Raw genomic sequence first — 23751 nt, forward strand, 5'->3', positions numbered from 1 at the left:
ATACCCAAAAATAAATACAGAAAAATCAAGCAGACTGTTATCTATACACTCAAAATGTATATAGTTTTAACAGGAAAAAAAGAATATAAAAATACTACAATAACAACCTGTTTAATGGTTAACTAAGTAACCTCAAATTCTGTGTTGTGTTTAATAGAATTCTGTGCTGGAAATGACGCTGACGCACTGAAACTCATTCCCTCAACTGAACTGAGTAATGATGTTCTCCAAAACTTGTGTATTTAGCTCACTGAACTTAGAGATCATATAAAATGAACTTAACTATTTAAGTTAAGGTAACTTGATAGTAAACTCAACTCAGATTTGCTATTTAAATGTTGTTGTTACTTTAAAAGATAGTCCAACCAAAAATGTAAATTCAGTCATTGTTTACTCACCCCTGTGTGGTTGTAACACTATATGACTTTCTTTCAGTTTCTGAACACAAAGGGAGAAATTGTGAATAAATGTTGTGCTCAGTGATGTCATACAATGGCAGTTTATGGTGACCACCTCTTCAAACTTCAAAAGAACACAAAAGTATAATTCAGAAGTCTAATAAATTATTCATGAGACTCATGATTGTTATGAAAGTATACGATAAGATTTGATGAGAAACAAACTGAAATCTAATGTATTATTTAGTGAAAATGTTCACTGACCGTTGATCTCCTGTGTGTGTACATGATAGAACACGAGAGCAACAGTTCACACAGACCCCTCGTGACATTGGGGGGCGTTCAAGAGAAAACTAGTTTTGTTTATCTAAAAACAGATTCTCCACAGCGATAGTGACAACAAAACACAACACAACTGCACACAAAACAGAGAACAGAACTTACTAAACATGTCTGAAGAGTTTGAGGTTGAAGAATTGATGCATTTCTATGCCCAGCCTTATTTTCCTCCAAACAGGATGCCACAGTCACACCGTATCCTAACCTGACTGTAAACTACTTGCTATGCAGTTGACAGGGTGTTCTACGTGGTTGTCAGGTTGTTGCTATGCTGTTGTTAAGTTGTTTTAACACTGTTTCAGCACATTGCTATGCAGTTGCCATGGTGTTCTAAATGGTTGTCAGGTTGTTGCTATGCTGTTTTTAAGTTGTTTTAACACTGTTTCAGCACATTGCTATGTAGTTGACAGGGTGTTCTACGTGGTTGTCAGGTTGTTGCTATGCTGTTGTTAAGTTGTTTTAACTGTGTTTCAGCACATTGCTATGTAGTTGACAGGGTGTTCTACGTGGTTGTCAGGTTGTTGCTATGCTGTTGTTAAGTTGTTTTAACTGTGTTTCAGCACATTGCTATGCAGTTGACAGGGTGTTCTACGTGGCTGTCAGGTTGTTGCTATGCTGTTGTTAAGTTGTTTTAACTCTGTTTCAGCACATTGCTATGCAGTTGCCAGGGTGTTCTACGTGGTTGTCAGGTTGTTGCTATGCTGTTGTTAAGTTGTTTTAACTGTGTATCAGCACATTGCTCTGCAGTTGACAGGGTGTTCTAGGTTGTTGTCAGGTTGTTGCTATGCTGTGTTAAGTTGTTTTAACTGAGTTTCAGCACATTGCTCTGCAGTTGACAGGGTGTTCTAGGTTGTTGTCAGGTTGTTGCTATGCTGTTGTTAAGTTGTTTTAACTGTGTTTCAGCACATTGCTATGCAGTTGCCAGGGTGTTCTAGGTTATTGTCAGGTTGTTGCTATGCTGTTGTTAAGTTGTTTTAACTGTGTTTCAGCACATTGCTCTGCAGTTGACAGGGTGTTCTAGGTTGTTGTCAGGTTGTTGCTATGCTGTTGTTAAGTTGTTTTAACTGTGTTTCAGCACATTGCAATGCAGTTGCCAGGGTGTTCTGGTGGTTGCTTATTGGCCCAAACCATAAAGTAATTAGTAATGTGATTACTTTTCAATGAAGTATTCATTAAAGTAATCTGATTACAATTTTTAGAGAAGTAGTTAGTAACTTGTAATAGATTACTTTTTTATAGTAACTTACCCAACACTGTCTCTGCGTGACCCATCACATTTCATTATATTTTATTAAAATATGTAATTTTTCTTCTGATTTTTGTTATTGTTATGTACAGTATATTATATTGTTTTAAGTTGGAGTGGTGGTGGCGTAGTGGGCAAAAGCACATAACTGGTAAGCAGAAGGTTGCTGGTTCAATCCCCACAGCCAGCACCATTGTGTCCTTGAGCAAGGCACTTAACTCCAAGTTACTCTGGGGGGATTGTCCCTGTAATATTTGCACTGTAAGTCACTTTGGATAAAAGCATCTGCCAAATGCATAAATGTAAGTTATATTATATCTACTGTATTGGCACACACACCTGTTTGTAACACTTTGACATTTCTGGGCAGCTGTGTTTCTCTCCGCCCACCACTGTTTTTGTCTCTCTGTGTCTGTCAGTGTGATGTGAGGTCTGTATTGACAGCGGTTAATCATTTGAACATCAGACTGTGTGTGCGATGTAACAGTATCTGCTGAGTTAACAGAGCAAAGACCAACGAGAGATCTCGAAAATAACCGCAGGACAACAGCATCATGAAGGTCCTCACTGTGTTTTTCTTCACCGGTCTTCTCCAGATTAATGTGAGCTTCTATATTTCATTCATCTGGTCAATACTTACATTTGAAAGGGTTATGAGAAATACAACCTTTCTAAACTCTTCTTAATTATTTTTTTTTTCTAGTAAAAATATATATGAACATGCACAAAACTTGAGAGTCAATATTGTTTATGATAATAAGGCTTGTTTTTAATTAAGTGTATTTTTGTTACCCTATTATATTTTAAACCTCACTAAATTTGTTAGATTTACACTTAAATCAATTTATGTTTTTTTTTTCATAACAAAATTATTTTTGTAATTATTTTATTTTTTTCTGATTATATTTTTTGTCATGAACTGAAACCACTGACAGTTTTTATCTACCAGCTTGTATAATTTTAATTCATCGTTCATATTTGTGATCAAAGTGTTTTCAGGAAGTATTAAGGGTGGACACCTTCGTTTGTAAAGTCAGTTGTTGCATCAACATGTAGCCAGATTGTGACAGAATGTGTTTTATTTTGCAACTCTTTTGTCTGATGAAATACGTCTTACCTTACTGTTCTACATGTTATTTCACATCATCTCTGATGATCACTTACATCTTTACAATCTCAGAAAAACAGCAGATAAATTAATCTTACATTGCTGTTTGCTCTCTTTTTTCAAACTTTCCTTTAAATATTGTTCAAGTCATTCAGACTGATGGCAAATCATTATTTGGTTAATTTATTTAATTAAAGTAACACACTACATGGCCAAAAACATATGGACACCCCCTTTTAATTACAGACCCCTTAATTAATTTTAGGTTTGAAATGAAATATTCAACTAGCACATTTAGGTGTGTTGTTTGGATGACAGTGAATCACATTACTATATCTACATTTCTGCGAAATTATTTGACATGGCTCGTCGTTTGTAACGCAGCAGTTTCCTGGTGAAATGAACACTAAAGGTGCTACAACGACGACTTTTATTCACTTTTATTCACCACACACTTATTTTCCTCACACGATGCTATCTTATGACATCTAAACACTTTTACTATAGCACATGACTCATTTTAACATTTATTTTACATAACCAACAACAATTACAAGCTTGTTAATGTGTGATGAAATTAATCATTTCAAATTGTAAAAAAAAAAATACTTTACTCAACTTAAGCTTAAGTTTCTACTATTCTTACTAGTTTTAGTTAAGTTAGCGTTACTCTCTAAATCCTCTCTAAATTGTCAGTAATAAAAACATTTAAGTGGTCCTAATTAAATTTTAGAATCATAACTCATATATACACAGTTGTGCTCAAAAGTTTGCACACCCTGGCAGAAATTGTGAAATTTTGGCATTCATTTTGAAAATATGACTGATCATGCAAAAAAACTGTCTTTTATTTAAGTATAGTGACCATATGAAGCCATTTATCATCACATAGTTGTTTGGATCCTTTTTAAATCATAATGATAACAGAAATCACCCAAATGTCCCTGATCAAAAGTTTACACACCCTTGAATGTTTGGCCTTGATACAGACACACAAGGTGACACACACAGGTTTAAATGGCAATTAAAGGTTAATTTCCCACACCTGTGTCTTTTTAAATTGCAATTAGTGTCTGTGTATAAATAGTCAGAGTTTGTTAGCTCTCGCGTGGATGCACTGAGCAGTCTAGATACTGAGCCATGGGGAGCAGAAAAGAACTGTCAAAAGACCTGCGTAACAAGGTAATGGAACTTTATAAAGATGGAAAAGGATATCAAAAGATTCCTTGTTACGCAGGTCTTTTGACAGTTCTTTTCTGCTCCCCATGGCTCAGTATCTAGCCTGCTCAGTGCATCCACGTGAGAGCTAACAAACTCATTGACTATTTATACACAGACACTAATTGCAATTTAAAAGCCACAGGTGTGGGAAATTAACCTTTAATTGCCATTTAAACCAGTGTGTGTCACCTTGTGTGTCTGTAACAAGGACAAACATTCAAGGGTATGTAAACTTTTGATCAGGGCCATTTGGGTGATTTATGTTATCATTATGATTTAAAAAGGAGCCAAACAACTATGTGATTATAAATGGCTTCATATGATCACAATCCTTAAATAAAAGACAGTTTTTTGCATGATCAGTCATATTTTCTAAATCAATGCCAAAATTTCACAATTTCTGCCAGGGTATGCAAACTTTTGAGCACAACTGTATATACTGTGATGAGGAGGAGGGCGTGGCCAGGCTGTGATGATGCACGGTCGGTGATGAATCAGCTGATCAGCCGGAGTGAGAGATAAAGGGCGGCCGGAGACGCCGGTTCGAGAGAGAGAGAGAGAGAGAGAGAGACGCACGCGGCCGCATTGCATATGTGTCTGTGTTTGTTTATGTATGTTTGACATTAAACTTACGTTTACTATTCAGCTGGTTCCCGCCTCCTCCTTGCCCGTTCTTATACTGTTACATATCTATATCTATATATATATATATATATATATATATATATATATATATATATATATATATATATATATATATATACTTTCTTTAAACTTTGGCTTCGAGTACTACTAACTCAAAATGATCAAGTACAAAAGTGCGGCTGTGTGGAATATCCATAAGCCCTTGTACTTGAATAAATTATTTATGTTTGGTCAAATTAAGGGAACTTGTGTAGGAAATAATAATAATTGTTATTTAAAAATATAAATAGTTTTAATTCTTATGTTTTAAGCCTATTATTGTTGTTTTGTTGTAGCTGGTTGATAGTCATGATTTGAAGTCACCATTAGAGTGATTAGTGTTCCCTCTGGTGAACTTGAAGCCTGTTAAATTTAAGTCATTCATCTCTACTCAATTGTACTTTACAAAAGTGCAGATTTATGTGCACTAAGAGTACAGAGTAGAATCCAATGTGCTATACGGCTAAACGAGAGTCCAGTCATAATTTCCCTTATACTGTATAAGTTGTGCTACAACTTATTTTAAATAATTAAATAAAAACAACAAAACTTTAATCACAGATGAGTTAAGGTTACTTGTAACTAGTTAACGTTACTTAAAAATATTAAGTTCAGTTTACTTAGAAAAAGCATGCAAACTGATTGCCTTAAAAAATAAAAAAATAAAAAAGTAATGTCAACTAATGGGGTCTGGATATCTCAGAGAGTATTGACACTGACTATCACCCCTGGAGTTGTGAGTTCGAATCCAGGGTGTGCTGAGTGACTCCAGCCAGGTCTCCTAAGCAACCAAATTGGCCCGGTTGCTATGGAGGGTAGAGTCACATGGGGTAACCTCCTCGTGGTCGTGATTAGTGGTTCTCGCTCTCAATGGGGCGTGTGGTAAGTTGTGCGTGGATCGCGGAGAGTAGCATGAGCCTCCACATGCTGTGAGTCTCCGCGGTGTCATGCACAACGAGTCACGTGATAAGATGCACGGATTGACGGTCTCAGAAGCGGAGGCAACTGAGACTTATCCTCCACCACCCGGATTGAGGTGAGTAACCGCGCCACCACGAGGACCTACTAAGTAGTGGGAATTGGGCATTCCAAATTGGTAAAAAAGGGTAAAAAAAAAAAAAAAAAGTAATGTCAACTAATTAGATTTTACAGTGATCAAACTGCATGGTAGCTCAACTGATAGAGCGTTGCACATGTGATGTAAAGGAGTGGGGTACGAGTCCTGAAGAGCATGCGAGTTGACACGTGAGCCCAATGTGTCATAGAAGCACCACAAAATGACGTGAATTGTGTTTTTCATCTCACATTTGCTTTTTCTGACACTATCGGTAAGGTTTAGGTTGAAGGTTTAGGGTAGGGAGCTCGGTTTTGTTGATTTAAACTCGAACATTAACCTTAATAGCCTCATCTGTTTGGGAGAACAGTTAACTTGCTTTTAGCACCACCCAGTGGACATTTCACTTCGGAATTGACACGATGCACGTTAGAAGCCATGTAATGTCATTTTACAAAAATGTCTCCACAGTTACGCGCTGTTTTTCATGAGATCAGGCTCAACGTTAGTTGTTTAAAGTTGTTTACTTGCTATTAGATTAAAGTTTTTTATTTTTATTTTATCAGAGTCTGGAGAAAACACCATCTCGACCAGCAATCAATCGACCCCAACCCCCAAAACCCCCGGTGAACCCTCCCTGGATATCTAGCTCTGTAGCAGATACACCAGACATACCAGAAAGCCAAAAGAAGCAAACACCTCAGCCACCGAATTTACACATACCAAGAGAACCAGCAAATCCAAAGATTGAACCAAAGCCTGACCAATCAGAAGGAAGCACAGCACAAATTGAGAACACCCAAAAATCCGAACCCACTAAGAAACCTCATGCCAATGATGGTGTCCTGGGCCCACAGCAGTGCTTGGAGCAGAAATACACTCGCTTGTCTTGTGCAAAAGTCTTCTGCCCGACGTGGATGAGATGTATCTCGGGAGAGTGTGTGTGTAAGGTACCGTACAAGTGTCCGCGGCAGGACAACCGTGTTTGTGCACTGGACGGATCGTCGTATTACTCCATGTGTCAGGTCAAAGCCATCTCCTGCAGATCCAAGGAGCCATTGTTCTCACACTTCAGTGGAAACTGCAAAGGTGAGATGTGAAGACCTTTCTGCAAGAATAAACAGAATAAGGGGCCTGGGTATCTCAGCGAGTAAAGACGCTGACTACCACACCTGGAGTCGTAAGTTTGAATCCAGGGCATGCTGAGTGACTCCAGCCAGGCTTCCTAAGCAACCAATTGGCCCGGTTGCTAGGGTGGGTGGAGTCATGTTGGGTTAACCTCCTCGTGGTCGCTATAATGTGGTTCTCGCTCTCTGTGGGGCGTGTGGCGAGTTGTGCGTGGAGGCCGTGGAGAACAGCGTGAAGCCTCCACACGTGCTACGTCTCCGTGGTAACGCGCTCAACAAGCCACGTGATAAGATGTGCGGATTGACGGTCTCAGACGCGGAGGCAACTGAGATTCGTCCTCCGCCACCCAGATTGAGGTGAGTCACTTCGCCACCACGAGGACTTAGAGAGCATTGGGAATTGGGCATTCCAAATTGGGGAGAAAAAGGGGGGAGAAAAAAAAAACAAATAGCCAAGCAGCCTCTATTAAATGCTGCACTTTATTCTCTGTGAGAGTAAAGTTAAAAAAAAAAACTCACTGTTAAAATGATAGGTGTCCATTGTGAATACTAAGTGTAACTGTGATCAAAGCACCGCCCACACAGAGGTCACTGCCAAACCAAGCAACACATTTTTTATTTTTTTGCTCCCAATTTGGAATGCCCAATTCCCAATGTGCTTTTAAGTCCTCGTTGTTGCGTAGTGATTCGCCTCAGTCTGGATGGCGGAGGGTGAATCTCAGTTGCCTCCGTGTCTGAGACCATCAGCGAGGTAAATTCCTCATCGTTGCTATAATGTGGTTCGTTCTCGATGGGGCGCATGGTGAGTTGAGTGTGGATGCTGCGGTGGATGGACCAAACTACACAACACTATGACATATTGAACTGTAGCCATGTTTTATAACATCAAATTAAAAAATAGCATCTACCCTGACTGAGATCCACAGCCAAAGACAAGTCACAGAAAAGCGAAAAGAAGGGAATAGATATCAAAGGTTCTTTGGTAGCCTTTGGTGTATGAGTAAATAGTGTTCTTCTGTTTGTATGTTTGTGTCTAGAGGGAGATAAGGTTGTTGTAACGCTGGTTACATCCAACTCTAGTAATGTGATTATGATACAAACTCCAACTTCAGCAGAAAAGTTGGTATGTGGCAAATACTGGGATAAGGCCGCTGCTAACGTTGTCTGCCGAAACCCTGGAAACGCTGCCAGGTAAGCATAACTGCACACCAGAATGTCAGTTTTCTCAAGTTAAAATTGACATTACAATCAAAAATTGAGATTCGAATTTTCATAATTTCATATCTTTCTCTCTCTCTGCCTCTCAGCGGTGCAAAGCTGGCATCCAAAATCTCATATTCGTCACTTGAAAAAACTAAAAGATGGCCAGATGAGTGTATGAGTGTCCGCTGCACAGGGTCCGAGCTCTCATTGGCTGAGTGTTCGATCTCTACACCACAGCCAATAACAGGAAAAACAGATGTGGCCGTCGCAAACTGTTATAAGGAACCTCAAGGTGCCCATCTCCTCTTAGACACAGTCGTCATTGAAATGCTGTTTTATTTAACCCTCCTATGGTATTAAAAAATGGCACTTCCCTTTGGTATTCGCTGTCATTTTTGACCGGAAGGGTCAGATGTGTTACCCTTTATTTTTTTATGATGATAATGATACCATTTCTATTTCTCTGAAGTAAGAACAATACAATTATGTATTTCTTTGGGGATTTTATGCTATTTTTTTTTTTAATCTTATTTACATGTAATTTTCTAAATTTGACCATTAATCTGCATGTACAAATAAGCACATTTATGAAAAAATTTAAATAATAATTCAGAACCTACACTTCTATAAGTTGAAACATGAATTGGAGGCAGATTGCTGCTATCTGGTGAACAACATATAAATAACATGAGTTGAACACCATGTCATGCCAGTAACAGCCAGTAGATGACTGTAGACACATACTGTGTAGTCTGATGACTTGTAACCTAATTTTACATTTTATTACAAGATATGCATTTGGATATATATTTAGACATGATCAAACTATTATTTGTCAAAGTTTAGCATTTTAAATTGATTTGAAGTGTTAATGTCATTATGCTGCAATCAAACCTGACCATGGTGTTACAAAGACACAGAATAAGCATTTTTCTACCAATTATTTATTTTAAACATAAAAATTTAATAACTCAAACTAAATGTATAATAATCAAGTGTGTGAGTTTGTGTGTGTGCGTGTGCGTGGGTGTATATGTTTTGCATGAGGATGTTTTAGAGTCTCACCCTGTAATTTCTGTCTTGTTTTTTTCTGCATTGTGGCTGATTTATTGTTTGTATTTGACAGATAAATATAGATTTTTTTTTTCATTTTCAATGGTTAGTCAATTCTGACCAAGAATACCAAAGGTGTTGCTTTTTTTTTGTTTGTTTTTACGACCACTTATCGAATCAAGCCCAGTTTTTTTTGTCTTGTACTGTTCATATAAAGTAAAGCAATTTTATAAAATGAGGAAAACAAATTTCTGTCAAAAATGACCAAATACCATAGGATGGTTAAGAAAATGTAACATCATACTCTATCAAAAAATTTATTTATGCATCCCTTGAATCTTGAGCATTTGGGGTTGTTATCTAGATAATCAAATGCAAAGGTCGCCAAGATTAAGTTACAGGAGATTTCTATGAACTGCATATTATTTATAATGTAACAAACGAAAGTGAGACAAACAGACCCAAGAGCAGAGGAACAGTTCAAAGGATTTATTAACAGTAATAATGAGTAGTCACTGGGTTGAGAAATGTAGAAAATCCCGACACCGGCTGCAGCAGCGGGAAGCGATCTCCAATGGTGTGCGTGTCGTAGTCATGCAAGGGGCAATCCGTGAAGAGTGTGTTTGTAGGATGAGTGTGCGCGTTATGGAAGTCAGGAAAAGATTCGTAGAATCCTTCGCTGAAGCTTAGTGAGATGCAGAACAATGCCCAGCAGAGATAAGCGAACTAAACTCCTGACACACGGGCAGAGACAATGTATCCTCCGTGGAAGACCAGATGACACACAGCAATACTGGAAGGCAACCACACACCCGACACACAGGCAACTAACAGATACACGAGACAGGACCAGCTAGGCAGAGAGAGTGAGGTTAGTGCTCAACATCAAACAACAATCTAGCAAAGATACTGAGAACACAAAGGGCTTAAGAAGGGAGTGAAATAGAGGAGAACAGGTGTTGCTCGGCACGCTAATCAGTGGCATGATCAGCGTTCCCCTGGGAACAGTGTTCCCATGTAATCGCTGATCATGCATGCAGGCCGCACCTGCGAGACACGAGGGAGAGAAAATAACAAAATATACAAGACAAACTGTGGATTCAGTTTTTTTTCAGAGTCGTCGGCCACACCTCAGTATTGAATATGCAGGTGATCTCAACATAATGAGCTAGATAATTACACACAGATAATTTCATGCTCGGTGAACACAGAATTCTGCATTAAAAAATAATTGACTAAGTAGGTTAAACGTGTTGTTATTCTTAAAGGAATAGTTCACCCAAAAATTATAATTCTCTCAATGTTTACTCACCCTTATGCCATCTCAAACTTGTATGACTTTCTTTTCTTCTTTAGAGCACAAACAAAGATTTATTAAAGGTATAGTTGTCAACAAGTCAACAAGTCAACAAGACTTATTGTATAGTTTTTTCTATACAATGGGGTCCAAACTTTCAAGCTCCAAAAAGCACATAAAGGCAGCATAAAGGTAATCCATATGACTCCAGTGGTTTAGATCATGTCTTCTGAAGCGATACGATCAGTTTTGTTACATTAAGAACCCCTGCTCCAGTGTACTGTATTAAAAAACATAAATAAATAAAAAATTGTAACGTTTACTAACTTTTGCCTTGATACATGAGCAGAAAATCATCGACACTCCAGGCAACAGATTTTGGCGTTGTTTACACACACACACACACTCATAGATCTTCTCTGTGCAGGTGAATGTGAAGACTTCACCTGTGTGAACGGGAGGTGTTTAAATTATAGAAACACCTGCAATGGTGTTGATGACTGTGGAGACAACAGTGACGAGATGTGCTGCCTAAGTGAGTCTGTACTTTCATCTTTACTAATAAACTATATTATACTATACAATATTAGCAATTGAATAAAAATCAGAATGAGCTTTATTGGCCAGTATACATACACACTCAAGGAATTTGTTTTTGTGACAAGCTTCCAGTGCAAAGAATACAACAAAAACAACAATTACAATGAGACGGAGGTGATAAAAAAATAAAATAAATAAAATAAAAATATATTGAGAAATACACAATATGTATTGTCGAATATGCCATATTTAGATATACAGTTATGTGCGGAAGAGGTAGGGTATTTTATAAATAAATATGAGTGAAAATGTGTATTTATTAATGTTAAGAATTGTGTTGTTAATAATAATAATACCTCAAATACTGTAATTCCATGTTACAGTATTCATGAATTGTCTGTGAAGTTTGAAGTGTGCAGTATCTGTGCAACTAGCGTCCCCAAACATAATTGCAAAAAATAACAACTGTTTTCAAACAGGTTTCCCAAACATTTGCCTCATCGCCAAACAGATATTCCTGCCCCAAACCCATGCCTTTGCTTGAGTCACTAGTGCTGTGTATATATAATAATATAAGATTAATAATGTAGAACAAACCTAGAAGAATAGAGCAATTAGACACATTATTATTATAGTTTAGCAGATGCTTTTATCCAAAGCATCTTTGTGTTCAAAGCTCAAATTTATATCAAGTGTTTTCCGTGGGGATCAAACCCATGACTTTGGTGTCGCTAGTGTGAGGCAGCTACAGAAAGAGAAGGAATGATAATCCTCATATTATTGTGTTTGTTGTGTGAAGGTTGTCGTGCAAATTCTGCATTCCACTGTAAATCGCACGTTTGTATTCCGGCTCATGCTGTCCGAGATGGAATCAGGGATTGCTTGGGAGGAGAAGATGAACTGGAAGGTCAGTGAAACTCATCTGAGATCTCATGCAGCACTCAAGCCACTTTTTGAGTCTTTTGTATTTAGCTGGAGTGTTCAGAAGTGTATAGTAATGAAATACAAATACAAGTACAGTTTTGAAATATTTCTACTGAACACTGTAAACTACATGTGGCTCAGTGATCATGATGTCTGATTCGTGAACAAGTTGTTTGAGTCGAATCTTTTAATCATGTTGATTCTTTTGAATTAATCAAATTTGTTTCAAAAAGCAAACAGAATGATTCATTTTGCATATGAATTCACTAATCTTAATCAAAATCCTACACAATAAAGACTCCAGCACTGCACCACACTACCACTCAACTAGGCACTTCTCTTATGCATTGCTTTAATAAGTTAGACAACTTCCATTAAGATATTTTTACTTTCAATTAAGTGTGATAATTGGGTTCTTTATACAATGCAAGTATTACAAAATGTGTAACGTAAGTCAGACTTACTATTTATGTTTTATTATTTGGTTTTCACTTGTAAAGTAGTACAGCATGTAATTCACTGGATTATCAAAAACAGACATTACCACATGGTAACATGTAACACAATAAAAACACAGTATAAATTGTTTTTGTCACAAAGTACTGTAAGTGTTTTTGTGTTCTTCTCTTTGTGTTACAGTAACAGAGGACCCAAAAAAAGGTAAGAATGAACTCTTAAAACTGTAGATCAGTGTCTCACTGGGGGTTTGTTTACATGTAATCACTTCACGTGCCTCGATTGATTGTATAGTTGACAGTGATTATACAGTGTTGTGTATTTGTATTGCATAGTTGACGGTGATTATGCAGTGTTGCGTATTTGTATTGTATAGTTGACAGTGATTATACAGTGTGAAGTATTTGTATTGCATAATTGATGATGTTTATGCAGTGTCGCGTATTTGTATTGCGTAGTTGACAGTGATTATACAGGGTGACGTATTTGTATTACATAATTGACGATGCTTATGCAGTGTCTTGTATTTGCATTGCGTAGGTGACAGTGATTATACAGTGTGACATATTTGTATTGCATAATTGACGATGTTTATGCAGTGTCGTGTATTTGTATTGCATAGTTGACGGAGATTATACAGTGTCGTGTATTTGTATTGCATATTTGACGGTGATTATACAGTGTTGCGTATTTGTATTACATAGTTGACGGTGATTATACAGTGTCGTGTATTTGTATTGCATAGTTGACGGAGATTATACAGTGTCACGTATTTGTATTGCATATTTGACGGTGATTATACAGTGTTGCGTATTTGTATTGTATAGTTGACAGTGATTATACAGTGTCGCGTATTTGTATTACATAGTTGACGGTGATTATACAGTGTCGTGTATTTGTATTGCATAGTTGACGGAGATTATACAGTGTCACGTATTTGTATTGCATATTTGACGGTGATTATACAGTGTTGCGTATTTGTATTGTATAGTTGACAGTGATTATACAGTGTGAAGTATTTGTATTGCATAATTGATGATGTTTATGCAGTGTCGTATTTGTATTGCATAATTGACGATGATTATGCAGTGTCGCGTATTTGTATTGCATAGTTGACAGTGATTATACAGTGTGACGTATTTGTATTGCATAATTGACGATGTTTATGCAGTGTCGCGTATTTGTATTGCGTAGTTGACAGTGATTATACAGGGTGACGTATTTGTATTGCATAATTGACGATGTTTATGCAGTGTCGTATTTGTATTGCATAATTGACGATGATTATGCAGTGTCGCGTATTTGTATTGCATAGTTGACAGTGATTATACAGTGTGACGTATTTGTATTGCATAATTGACGATGTTTATGCAGTGTCGCGTATTTGTATTGCGTAGTTGACAGTGATTATACAGGGTGACGTATTTGTATTGCATAATTGACGATGTTTATGCAGTGTCGTGTATTTGTATTGCATAGTTGACGGAGATTATACAGTGTCGCGTATTTGTATTACATAGTTGACGGTGATTATACAGTGTCGTGTATTTGTATTGCATAGTTGACGGAGATTATACAGTGTCACGTATTTGTATTGCATATTTGACGGTGATTATACAGTGTTGCGTATTTGTATTGTATAGTTGACAGTGATTATACAGTGTGAAGTATTTGTATTGCATAATTGATGATGTTTATGCAGTGTCGCATATTTGTATTGCATAATTGACGATGTTTATGCAGTGTCGTATTTGTATTGCATAATTGACGATGATTATGCAGTGTCGCGTATTTGTATTGCATAGTTGACAGTGATTATACAGTGTGACGTATTTGTATTGCATAATTGACGATGTTTATGCAGTGTCGCGTATTTGTATTGCGTAGTTGACAGTGATTATACAGGGTGACGTATTTGTATTGCGTAGTTGACAGTGATTATACAGTGTGACGTATTTGTATTGCATAATTGACGATGATTATGCAGTGTCTTGTATTTGCATTGCGTAGGTGACAGTGATTATACAGTGTGACATATTTGTATTGCATAATTGACGATGTTTATGCAGTGTCGTGTATTTGTATTGCATAGTTGACGGAGATTATACAGTGTCACGTATTTGTATTGCATATTTGACGGTGATTATACAGTGTGACGTATTTGTATTGCATAATTGATGTTTATGCAGTGTCGCGTATTTGTATTGCGTAGTTGACAGTGATTATACAGGGTGACGTATTTGTATTGCGTAGTTGACAGTGATTATACAGTGTGACGTATTTGTATTGCATAATTGACGATGATTATGCAGTGTCTTGTATTTGCATTGCGTAGGTGACAGTGATTATACAGTGTGACGTATTTGTATTGCATAATTGACGATGTTTATGCAGTGTCGTGTATTTGTATTGCATAGTTGACGGAGATTATACAGTGTCGTGTATTTGTATTGCATAGTTGACGGAGATTATACAGTGTCACGTATTTGTATTGCATATTTGACGGTGATTATACAGTGTGACGTATTTGTATTGCATAGCTGACAGTGATTATACAGTGTGACGTATTTGTATTGCATAATTGACTATGTTTATGCAGTGTCGCGTATTTGTATTGCGTAGTTGACAGTGATTATACAGGGTGACGTATTTGTATTGCGTAGTTGACAGTGATTATACAGTGTGATGTATTTGTATTGCATAATTGACGATGATTATGCAGTGTCTTGTATTTGTATTGCGTAGTTGACAGTGATTATACAGGGTGACGTATTTGTATTGCGTAGGTGACAGTGATTATACAGTGTGACGTATTTGTATTGCATAATTGACGATGTTTATGCAGTGTCGCATATTTGTATTGCATAATCGACGATGTTTATGCAGTGTCGTGTATTTGTATTGCATAATTGACGATGATTATGCAGTGTCGCGTATTTGTATTGCATAGTTGACAGTGATTATACAGTGTGACGTATTTGTATTGCATAATTGACGATGTTTATGCAGTGTCGCGTATTTGTATTGCGTAGTTGACAGTGATTATACAGGGTGACGTATTTGTATTGCGTAGTTGACAGTGATTATACAGTGTGACGTATTTGTATTGCATAATTGACGATGCTTATGCAGTGTCTTGTATTTGCATTGCGTAGGTGACAGTGATTATACAGTGTGACATATTTGTATTGCATAATTGACGATGTTTATGCAGTGTCGTGTATTTGTATTGCATAGTTGACGGAGATTATACAGTGTCGCGTATTTGTATTACATAGTTGACAGTGATTATACAGTGTTGTGTATTTGTATTGCATAGTTGACGGAGATTATACAGTGTCACGTATTTGTATTGCATATTTGACGGTGATTATACAGTGTGACGTATTTGTATTGCATAATTGATGTTTATGCAGTGTCGCGTATTTGTATTGCGTAGTTGACAGTGATTATACAGGGTGACGTATTTGTATTGCGTAGTTGACAGTGATTATACAGGGTGACGTATTTGTATTGCATAATTGACGATGTTTATGCAGTGTCGCGTATTTGTATTGCATAGTTGACAGTGATTATACAGTGTGACGTATTTGTATTGCATAATTGACGATGTTTATGCAGTGTCGCGTATTTGTATTGCGTAGTTGACAGTGATTATACAGGGTGACGTATTTGTATTGCGTAGTTGACAGTGATTATACAGGGTGACGTATTTGTATTGCGTAGTTGACAGTGATTATACAGGGTGACGTATTTGTATTGCGTAGTTGACAGTGATTATACAGGGTGACGTATTTGTATTGCGTAGTTGACAGTGATTATACAGGGTGACGTATTTGTATTGCTTAGTTGACAGTGACTATACAGTGTGACGTATTTGTATTGCATAATTGACGATGTTTATGCAGTGTCGCGTATTTGTATTGCGTAGTTGACAGTGATTATACAGGGTGACGTATTTGTATTGCGTAGTTGACAGTGATTATACAGTGTGACGTATTTGTATTGCATAATTGACGATGATTATGCAGTGTCTTGTATTTGCATTGCGTAGGTGACAGTGATTATACAGTGTGACGTATTTGTATTGCATAATTGACGATGTTTATGCAGTGTCGTGTATTTGTATTGCATAGCTGACAGTGATTATACAGTGTCGTGTATTTGTATTGCATAGTTGACGGAGATTATACAGTGTCACGTATTTGTATTGCATATTTGACGGTGATTATACAGTGTCACGTATTTGTATTGCATAATTGACGGTGATTATGCAGTGTCACGTATTTGTATTGCATAGCTGACAGTGATTATACAGTGTCACATATTTGTATTGTATAGTTGATGGTGATTATACAGTGTCACGTATTTGTATTGCATAATTGACGATGTTTATGCAGTGTCGCGTATTTGTATTGCATAGCTGACAGTGATTATACAGTGTTGTGTATTTGTATTGCATAGTTGACGGAGATTATACAGTGTCACGTATTTGTATTGCATATTTGACGGTGATTACACAGTGTCACGTATTTGTATTGCATAATTGACGGTGATTATGGAGTGTCATGTATTTGTATTGCATAATTGATGGTGATTATGCAGTGTCACGTATTTGTATTGCATAATTGATGATGTTTATGCAGTGCCGCGTATTTGTATTACATAGTTGACAGTGATTATACAGTGTCGCGTATTTGTATTGCATAGTTGACAGTGATTAAACAGTGTCACGTGTTTGTATTGCATAGTTGACAGTGATTATACAGTGTCGCGTATTTGTATTGCATAGTTGATAGTGATTAAACAGTGTCACGTATTTGTATTACATAGTTGACAGTGATTATACAGTGTCGCGTATTTGTATTGCATAGTTGACAGTGATTATACAGTGTCGCGTATTTGTATTGCATAGTTGACAGTGATTATACAGTGTCGCGTATTTGTATTACATAGTTGACGGTGATTATACAGTGTCGCGTATTTGTATTGCATAGTTGACGGTGATTATACAGTGTCATGTATTTGTATTGTATAGTTGACGGTGATTATGCAGTGTCTCGTATTTGTATTGCATAGTTGATGGTGATTATGCAGTGTCGCGTATTTGTATTGCATAGTTGACAGTGATTATGCAGTGTTGCGTATTTGTATTGTATAGTTGACGGTGATTATGCAGTGTCTCGTATTTGTATTGCATAGTTGATGGTGATTATGCAGTGTCGCATATTTGTATTGTATAGTTGATGGTGATTATACAGTGTCGCGTATTTGTATTGTATAGTTGACGGTGATTATGCAGTGTCTCGTATTTGTATTGCATAGTTGATGGAGATTATGCAGTGTCGCATATTTGTATTGTATAGTTGATGGTGATTATGCAGTGTCTCGTATTTGTATTGCATAGTTGACAGTGATTATGCAGTGTCGCATATTTGTATTGTATAGTTGATGGTGATTATGCAGTGTCGCGTATTTGTATTGCATAGTTGACGGTGATTATACAGTGTCGCGTATTTGTATTACAAAATGTGAATCTGTTTTTGCACCGTAGTCAGACTTACTATTTATGTTTTATTATTTGGTTTTCACTTGTAAAGTAGTACAGCATGTAATTCACTGGATTATCAAAAACAGACATTACCACATGGTAACATGTAACACAATAAAAACACAGTATAAATTGTTTTTGTCACAAAGTACTGTAAGTGTTTTTGTGTTCTTCTCTTTGTGTTACAGTAACAGAGGACCCAAAAAAAGGTAAGAATGAACTCTTAAAACTGTAGATCAGTGTCTCACTGGGGGTTTGTTTACATGTAATTACTTCACGTGCCTTGACTGATTGTATAGTTGACAGTGATTATACAGTGTTGTGTATTTGTATTGCATAGTTGACAGTGATTATGCAGTGTCTCGTATATGTATTGCGTAGTTGACAGTGATTATGCAGTGTCGCGTATTTGTATTGCATAGTTGACAGTGATTATACAGTGTGACGTATTTGTATTGCGTAGTTGACAGTGATTATGCAGTGTCGCGTATTTGTATTGCATAGTTGACGGTGATTATACAGTGTCACGTATTTGTATTGCATAGTTGACAGTGATTATGCAGTGTCGCATATTTGTATTGCATAATTGATGATGTTTATGCAGTGTCGCGTATTTGTATTGTATAGTTGACAGTGATTATGCAGTGTCTCGTATATGTATTGCATAGTTGACAGTGATTATACAGTGTGACGTATTTGTATTGCGTAGTTGACAGTGATTATGCAGTGTCGCATATTTGTATTGCATAATTGATGATGTTTATGCAGTGTCGCGTATTTGTATTGTATAGTTGACAGTGATTATGCAGTGTCTCGTATATGTATTGCATAGTTAACAGTGATTATACAGTGTGACGTATTTGTATTGCGTAGTTGACAGTGATTATGCAGTGTCACGTATTTGTATTGCATAATTGATGATGTTTATGCAGTGTCGCGTATTTGTATTGCATAGTTGATGATGTTTATACAGTGTCGCGTATTTGTATTGTATAGTTGACAGTGATTATACAGTGTGACGTATTTGTATTGCGTAGTTGACAGTGATTATACAGTGTGACGTATTTGTATTGCATAATTGACGATGTTTATGCAGTGTCGTGTATTTGTATTGCATAGTTGACAGTGATTATACAGTGTGACGTATTTGTATTGCATAATTGACGATGTTTATGCAGTGTCTCGTATATGTATTGCATAGTTGACGGTGATTATACAGTGTGACGTATTTGTATTGCGTAGTTGACAGTGATTATACAGTGTGATGTATTTGTATTGCATAATTGACGATGTTTATGCAGTGTCGTGTATTTGTATTGCATAGTTGACAGTGATTATACAGGGTGACGTATTTGTATTGCGTAGGTGACAGTGATTATACAGGGTGACGTATTTGTATTACATAATTGATGATGATTATGCAGTGTCTTGTATTTGTATTGCGTAGTTGACAGTGATTATACAGGGTGACGTATTTGTATTGCGTAGGTGACAGTGATTATACAGTGTGACGTATTTGTATTGCATAATTGACGATGTTTATGCAGTGTCGTGTATTTGTATTGCATAGTTGACAGTGATTATACAGGGTGACGTATTTGTATTGCGTAGTTGACAGTGATTATACAGGGTGACGTATTTGTATTGCGTAGTTGACAGTGATTATACAGGGTGACGTATTTGTATTGCGTAGTTGACAGTGATTATACAGGGTGACGTATTTGTATTGCTTAGTTGACAGTGACTATACAGTGTGACGTATTTGTATTGCATAATTGACGATGTTTATGCAGTGTCGCGTATTTGTATTGCGTAGTTGACAGTGATTATACAGGGTGACGTATTTGTATTGCGTAGTTGACAGTGATTATACAGTGTGACGTATTTGTATTGCATAATTGACGATGATTATGCAGTGTCTTGTATTTGCATTGCGTAGGTGACAGTGATTATACAGTGTGACGTATTTGTATTGCATAATTGACGATGTTTATGCAGTGTCGTGTATTTGTATTGCATAGCTGACAGTGATTATACAGTGTCGTGTATTTGTATTGCATAGTTGACGGAGATTATACAGTGTCACGTATTTGTATTGCATATTTGACGGTGATTATACAGTGTCACGTATTTGTATTGCATAATTGACGGTGATTATGCAGTGTCACGTATTTGTATTGCATAGCTGACAGTGATTATACAGTGTCACATATTTGTATTGTATAGTTGATGGTGATTATACAGTGTCACGTATTTGTATTGCATAATTGACGATGTTTATGCAGTGTCGCGTATTTGTATTGCATAGCTGACAGTGATTATACAGTGTTGTGTATTTGTATTGCATAGTTGACGGAGATTATACAGTGTCACGTATTTGTATTGCATATTTGACGGTGATTACACAGTGTCACGTATTTGTATTGCATAATTGACGGTGATTATGGAGTGTCATGTATTTGTATTGCATAATTGATGGTGATTATGCAGTGTCACGTATTTGTATTGCATAATTGATGATGTTTATGCAGTGCCGCGTATTTGTATTACATAGTTGACAGTGATTATACAGTGTCGCGTATTTGTATTGCATAGTTGACAGTGATTAAACAGTGTCACGTGTTTGTATTGCATAGTTGACAGTGATTATACAGTGTCGCGTATTTGTATTGCATAGTTGATAGTGATTAAACAGTGTCACGTATTTGTATTACATAGTTGACAGTGATTATACAGTGTCGCGTATTTGTATTGCATAGTTGACAGTGATTATACAGTGTCGCGTATTTGTATTGCATAGTTGACAGTGATTATACAGTGTCGCGTATTTGTATTACATAGTTGACGGTGATTATACAGTGTCGCGTATTTGTATTGCATAGTTGACGGTGATTATACAGTGTCATGTATTTGTATTGTATAGTTGACGGTGATTATGCAGTGTCTCGTATTTGTATTGCATAGTTGATGGTGATTATGCAGTGTCGCGTATTTGTATTGCATAGTTGACAGTGATTATGCAGTGTTGCGTATTTGTATTGTATAGTTGACGGTGATTATGCAGTGTCTCGTATTTGTATTGCATAGTTGATGGTGATTATGCAGTGTCGCATATTTGTATTGTATAGTTGATGGTGATTATACAGTGTCGCGTATTTGTATTGTATAGTTGACGGTGATTATGCAGTGTCTCGTATTTGTATTGCATAGTTGATGGTGATTATGCAGTGTCGCATATTTGTATTGTATAGTTGATGGTGATTATGCAGTGTCTCGTATTTGTATTGCATAGTTGACAGTGATTATGCAGTGTCGCATATTTGTATTGTATAGTTGATGGTGATTATGCAGTGTCGCGTATTTGTATTGCATTGTTGACGGTGATTATACAGTGTCGCGTATTTGTATTACAAAATGTGAATCTGTTTTTGCACCGTAGTCAGACTTACTATTTATGTTTTATTATTTGGTTTTCACTTGTAAAGTAGTACAGCATGTAATTCACTGGATTATCAAAAACAGACATTACCACATGGTAACATGTAACACAATAAAAACACAGTATAAATTGTTTTTGTCACAAAGTACTGTAAGTGTTTTTGTGTTCTTCTCTTTGTGTTACAGTAACAGAGGACCCAAAAAAAGGTAAGAATGAACTCTTAAAACTGTAGATCAGTGTCTCACTGGGGGTTTGTTTACATGTAATTACTTCACGTGCCTTGACTGATTGTATAGTTGACAGTGATTATACAGTGTTGTGTATTTGTATTGCATAGTTGACAGTGATTATGCAGTGTCTCGTATATGTATTGCGTAGTTGACAGTGATTATGCAGTGTCGCGTATTTGTATTGCATAGTTGACAGTGATTATACAGTGTGACGTATTTGTATTGCGTAGTTGACAGTGATTATGCAGTGTCGCGTATTTGTATTGCATAGTTGACGGTGATTATACAGTGTCACGTATTTGTATTGCATAGTTGACAGTGATTATGCAGTGTCGCATATTTGTATTGCATAATTGATGATGTTTATGCAGTGTCGCGTATTTGTATTGTATAGTTGACAGTGATTATGCAGTGTCTCGTATATGTATTGCATAGTTGACAGTGATTATACAGTGTGACGTATTTGTATTGCGTAGTTGACAGTGATTATGCAGTGTCACGTATTTGTATTGCATAATTGATGATGTGTTGACGGTGATTATACAGTGTCGCGTATTTGTATTACAAAATGTGAATCTGTTTTTGCACCGTAGTCAGACTTACTATTTATGTTTTATTATTTGGTTTTCACTTGTAAAGTAGTACAGCATGTAATTCACTGGATTATCAAAAACAGACATTACCACATGGTAACATGTAACACAATAAAAACACAGTATAAATTGTTTTTGTCACAAAGTACTGTAAGTGTTTTTGTGTTCTTCTCTTTGTGTTACAGTAACAGAGGACCCAAAAAAAGGTAAGAATGAACTCTTAAAACTGTAGATCAGTGTCTCACTGGGGGTTTGTTTACATGTAATTACTTCACGTGCCTTGACTGATTGTATAGTTGACAGTGATTATACAGTGTTGTGTATTTGTATTGCATAGTTGACAGTGATTATGCAGTGTCTCGTATATGTATTGCGTAGTTGACAGTGATTATGCAGTGTCGCGTATTTGTATTGCATAGTTGACAGTGATTATACAGTGTGACGTATTTGTATTGCGTAGTTGACAGTGATTATGCAGTGTCGCGTATTTGTATTGCATAGTTGACGGTGATTATACAGTGTCACGTATTTGTATTGCATAGTTGACAGTGATTATGCAGTGTCGCATATTTGTATTGCATAATTGATGATGTTTATGCAGTGTCGCGTATTTGTATTGTATAGTTGACAGTGATTATGCAGTGTCTCGTATATGTATTGCATAGTTGACAGTGATTATACAGTGTGACGTATTTGTATTGCGTAGTTGACAGTGATTATGCAGTGTCACGTATTTGTATTGCATAATTGATGATGTTTATGCAGTGTCGCGTATTTGTATTGCATAGTTGATGATGTTTATACAGTGTCGCGTATTTGTATTGCATAGTTGACGGTGATTATACAGTGTCACGTATTTGTATTGCATAGTTGACAGTGATTATGCAGTGTCGCGTATTTGTATTGCATAATTGATGATGTTTATGCAGTGTCGCGTATTTGTATTGCGTAGTTGACAGTGATTATACAGTGTCGCATATACAGTATATACGTAGTTGTCATATAGTTTTCACATTGGTTGTGTGTTGTTGCTGTACTGACCGGTAAGGCCTCTTCTCCTCCAACTAATAGTTTTCTGCGCTGATGTGATTGCCACATTCCAGCTAGCTCTCTAAAGACGTGCAAATCTTTCTGACCTCTGAAACACATAGCCGGAGGTCACAGGTTGCCATTTACTTGTACTGTTGATACTTTACTAAATGTATTTTAAGCTATTTTTCTTGAGTATTTTTCTCATGCGCTACTTTAACTTTTAATTTAATAAATTCCCAGAAAGGTATCATTGCTT

General features: G+C 36.7%; 1 protein-coding gene across 13 annotated transcripts in view; it reads left to right on the forward strand.

The window, feature by feature from the left end:
- Nucleotides 1-2418: 2418 nt before the first annotated feature.
- Nucleotides 2419-23751, forward strand: part of cfi (complement factor I) — a 28192-nt gene continuing 6859 nt past the window's right edge. The window contains exons 1-10 of one of the 13 annotated variants that reach the window (XM_051662371.1): nucleotides 2419-2585; nucleotides 6617-7139; nucleotides 8215-8368; nucleotides 8485-8672; nucleotides 11158-11265; nucleotides 12070-12177; nucleotides 12834-12854; nucleotides 18390-18410; nucleotides 21826-21846; nucleotides 22649-22669. In XM_051662371.1, the coding sequence (XP_051518331.1) occupies nucleotides 2538-2585; nucleotides 6617-7139; nucleotides 8215-8368; nucleotides 8485-8672; nucleotides 11158-11265; nucleotides 12070-12177; nucleotides 12834-12854; nucleotides 18390-18410; nucleotides 21826-21846; nucleotides 22649-22669 (1213 nt within the window). In that variant the 5' untranslated portion in view covers nucleotides 2419-2537. The remainder of the gene's footprint in view (nucleotides 2586-6616; nucleotides 7140-8214; nucleotides 8369-8484; nucleotides 8673-11157; nucleotides 11266-12069; nucleotides 12178-12833; nucleotides 12855-18389; nucleotides 18411-21825; nucleotides 21847-22648; nucleotides 22670-23751) is intronic. The other 12 variants (XM_051662372.1, XM_051662373.1, XM_051662375.1 and 9 more) reach the window with 12 other exon arrangements.

This window comes from Myxocyprinus asiaticus, chromosome 29 (genome assembly GCF_019703515.2).
Source record: "Myxocyprinus asiaticus isolate MX2 ecotype Aquarium Trade chromosome 29, UBuf_Myxa_2, whole genome shotgun sequence".
Taxonomy (NCBI): Eukaryota; Metazoa; Chordata; class Actinopteri; order Cypriniformes; family Catostomidae; genus Myxocyprinus; species Myxocyprinus asiaticus.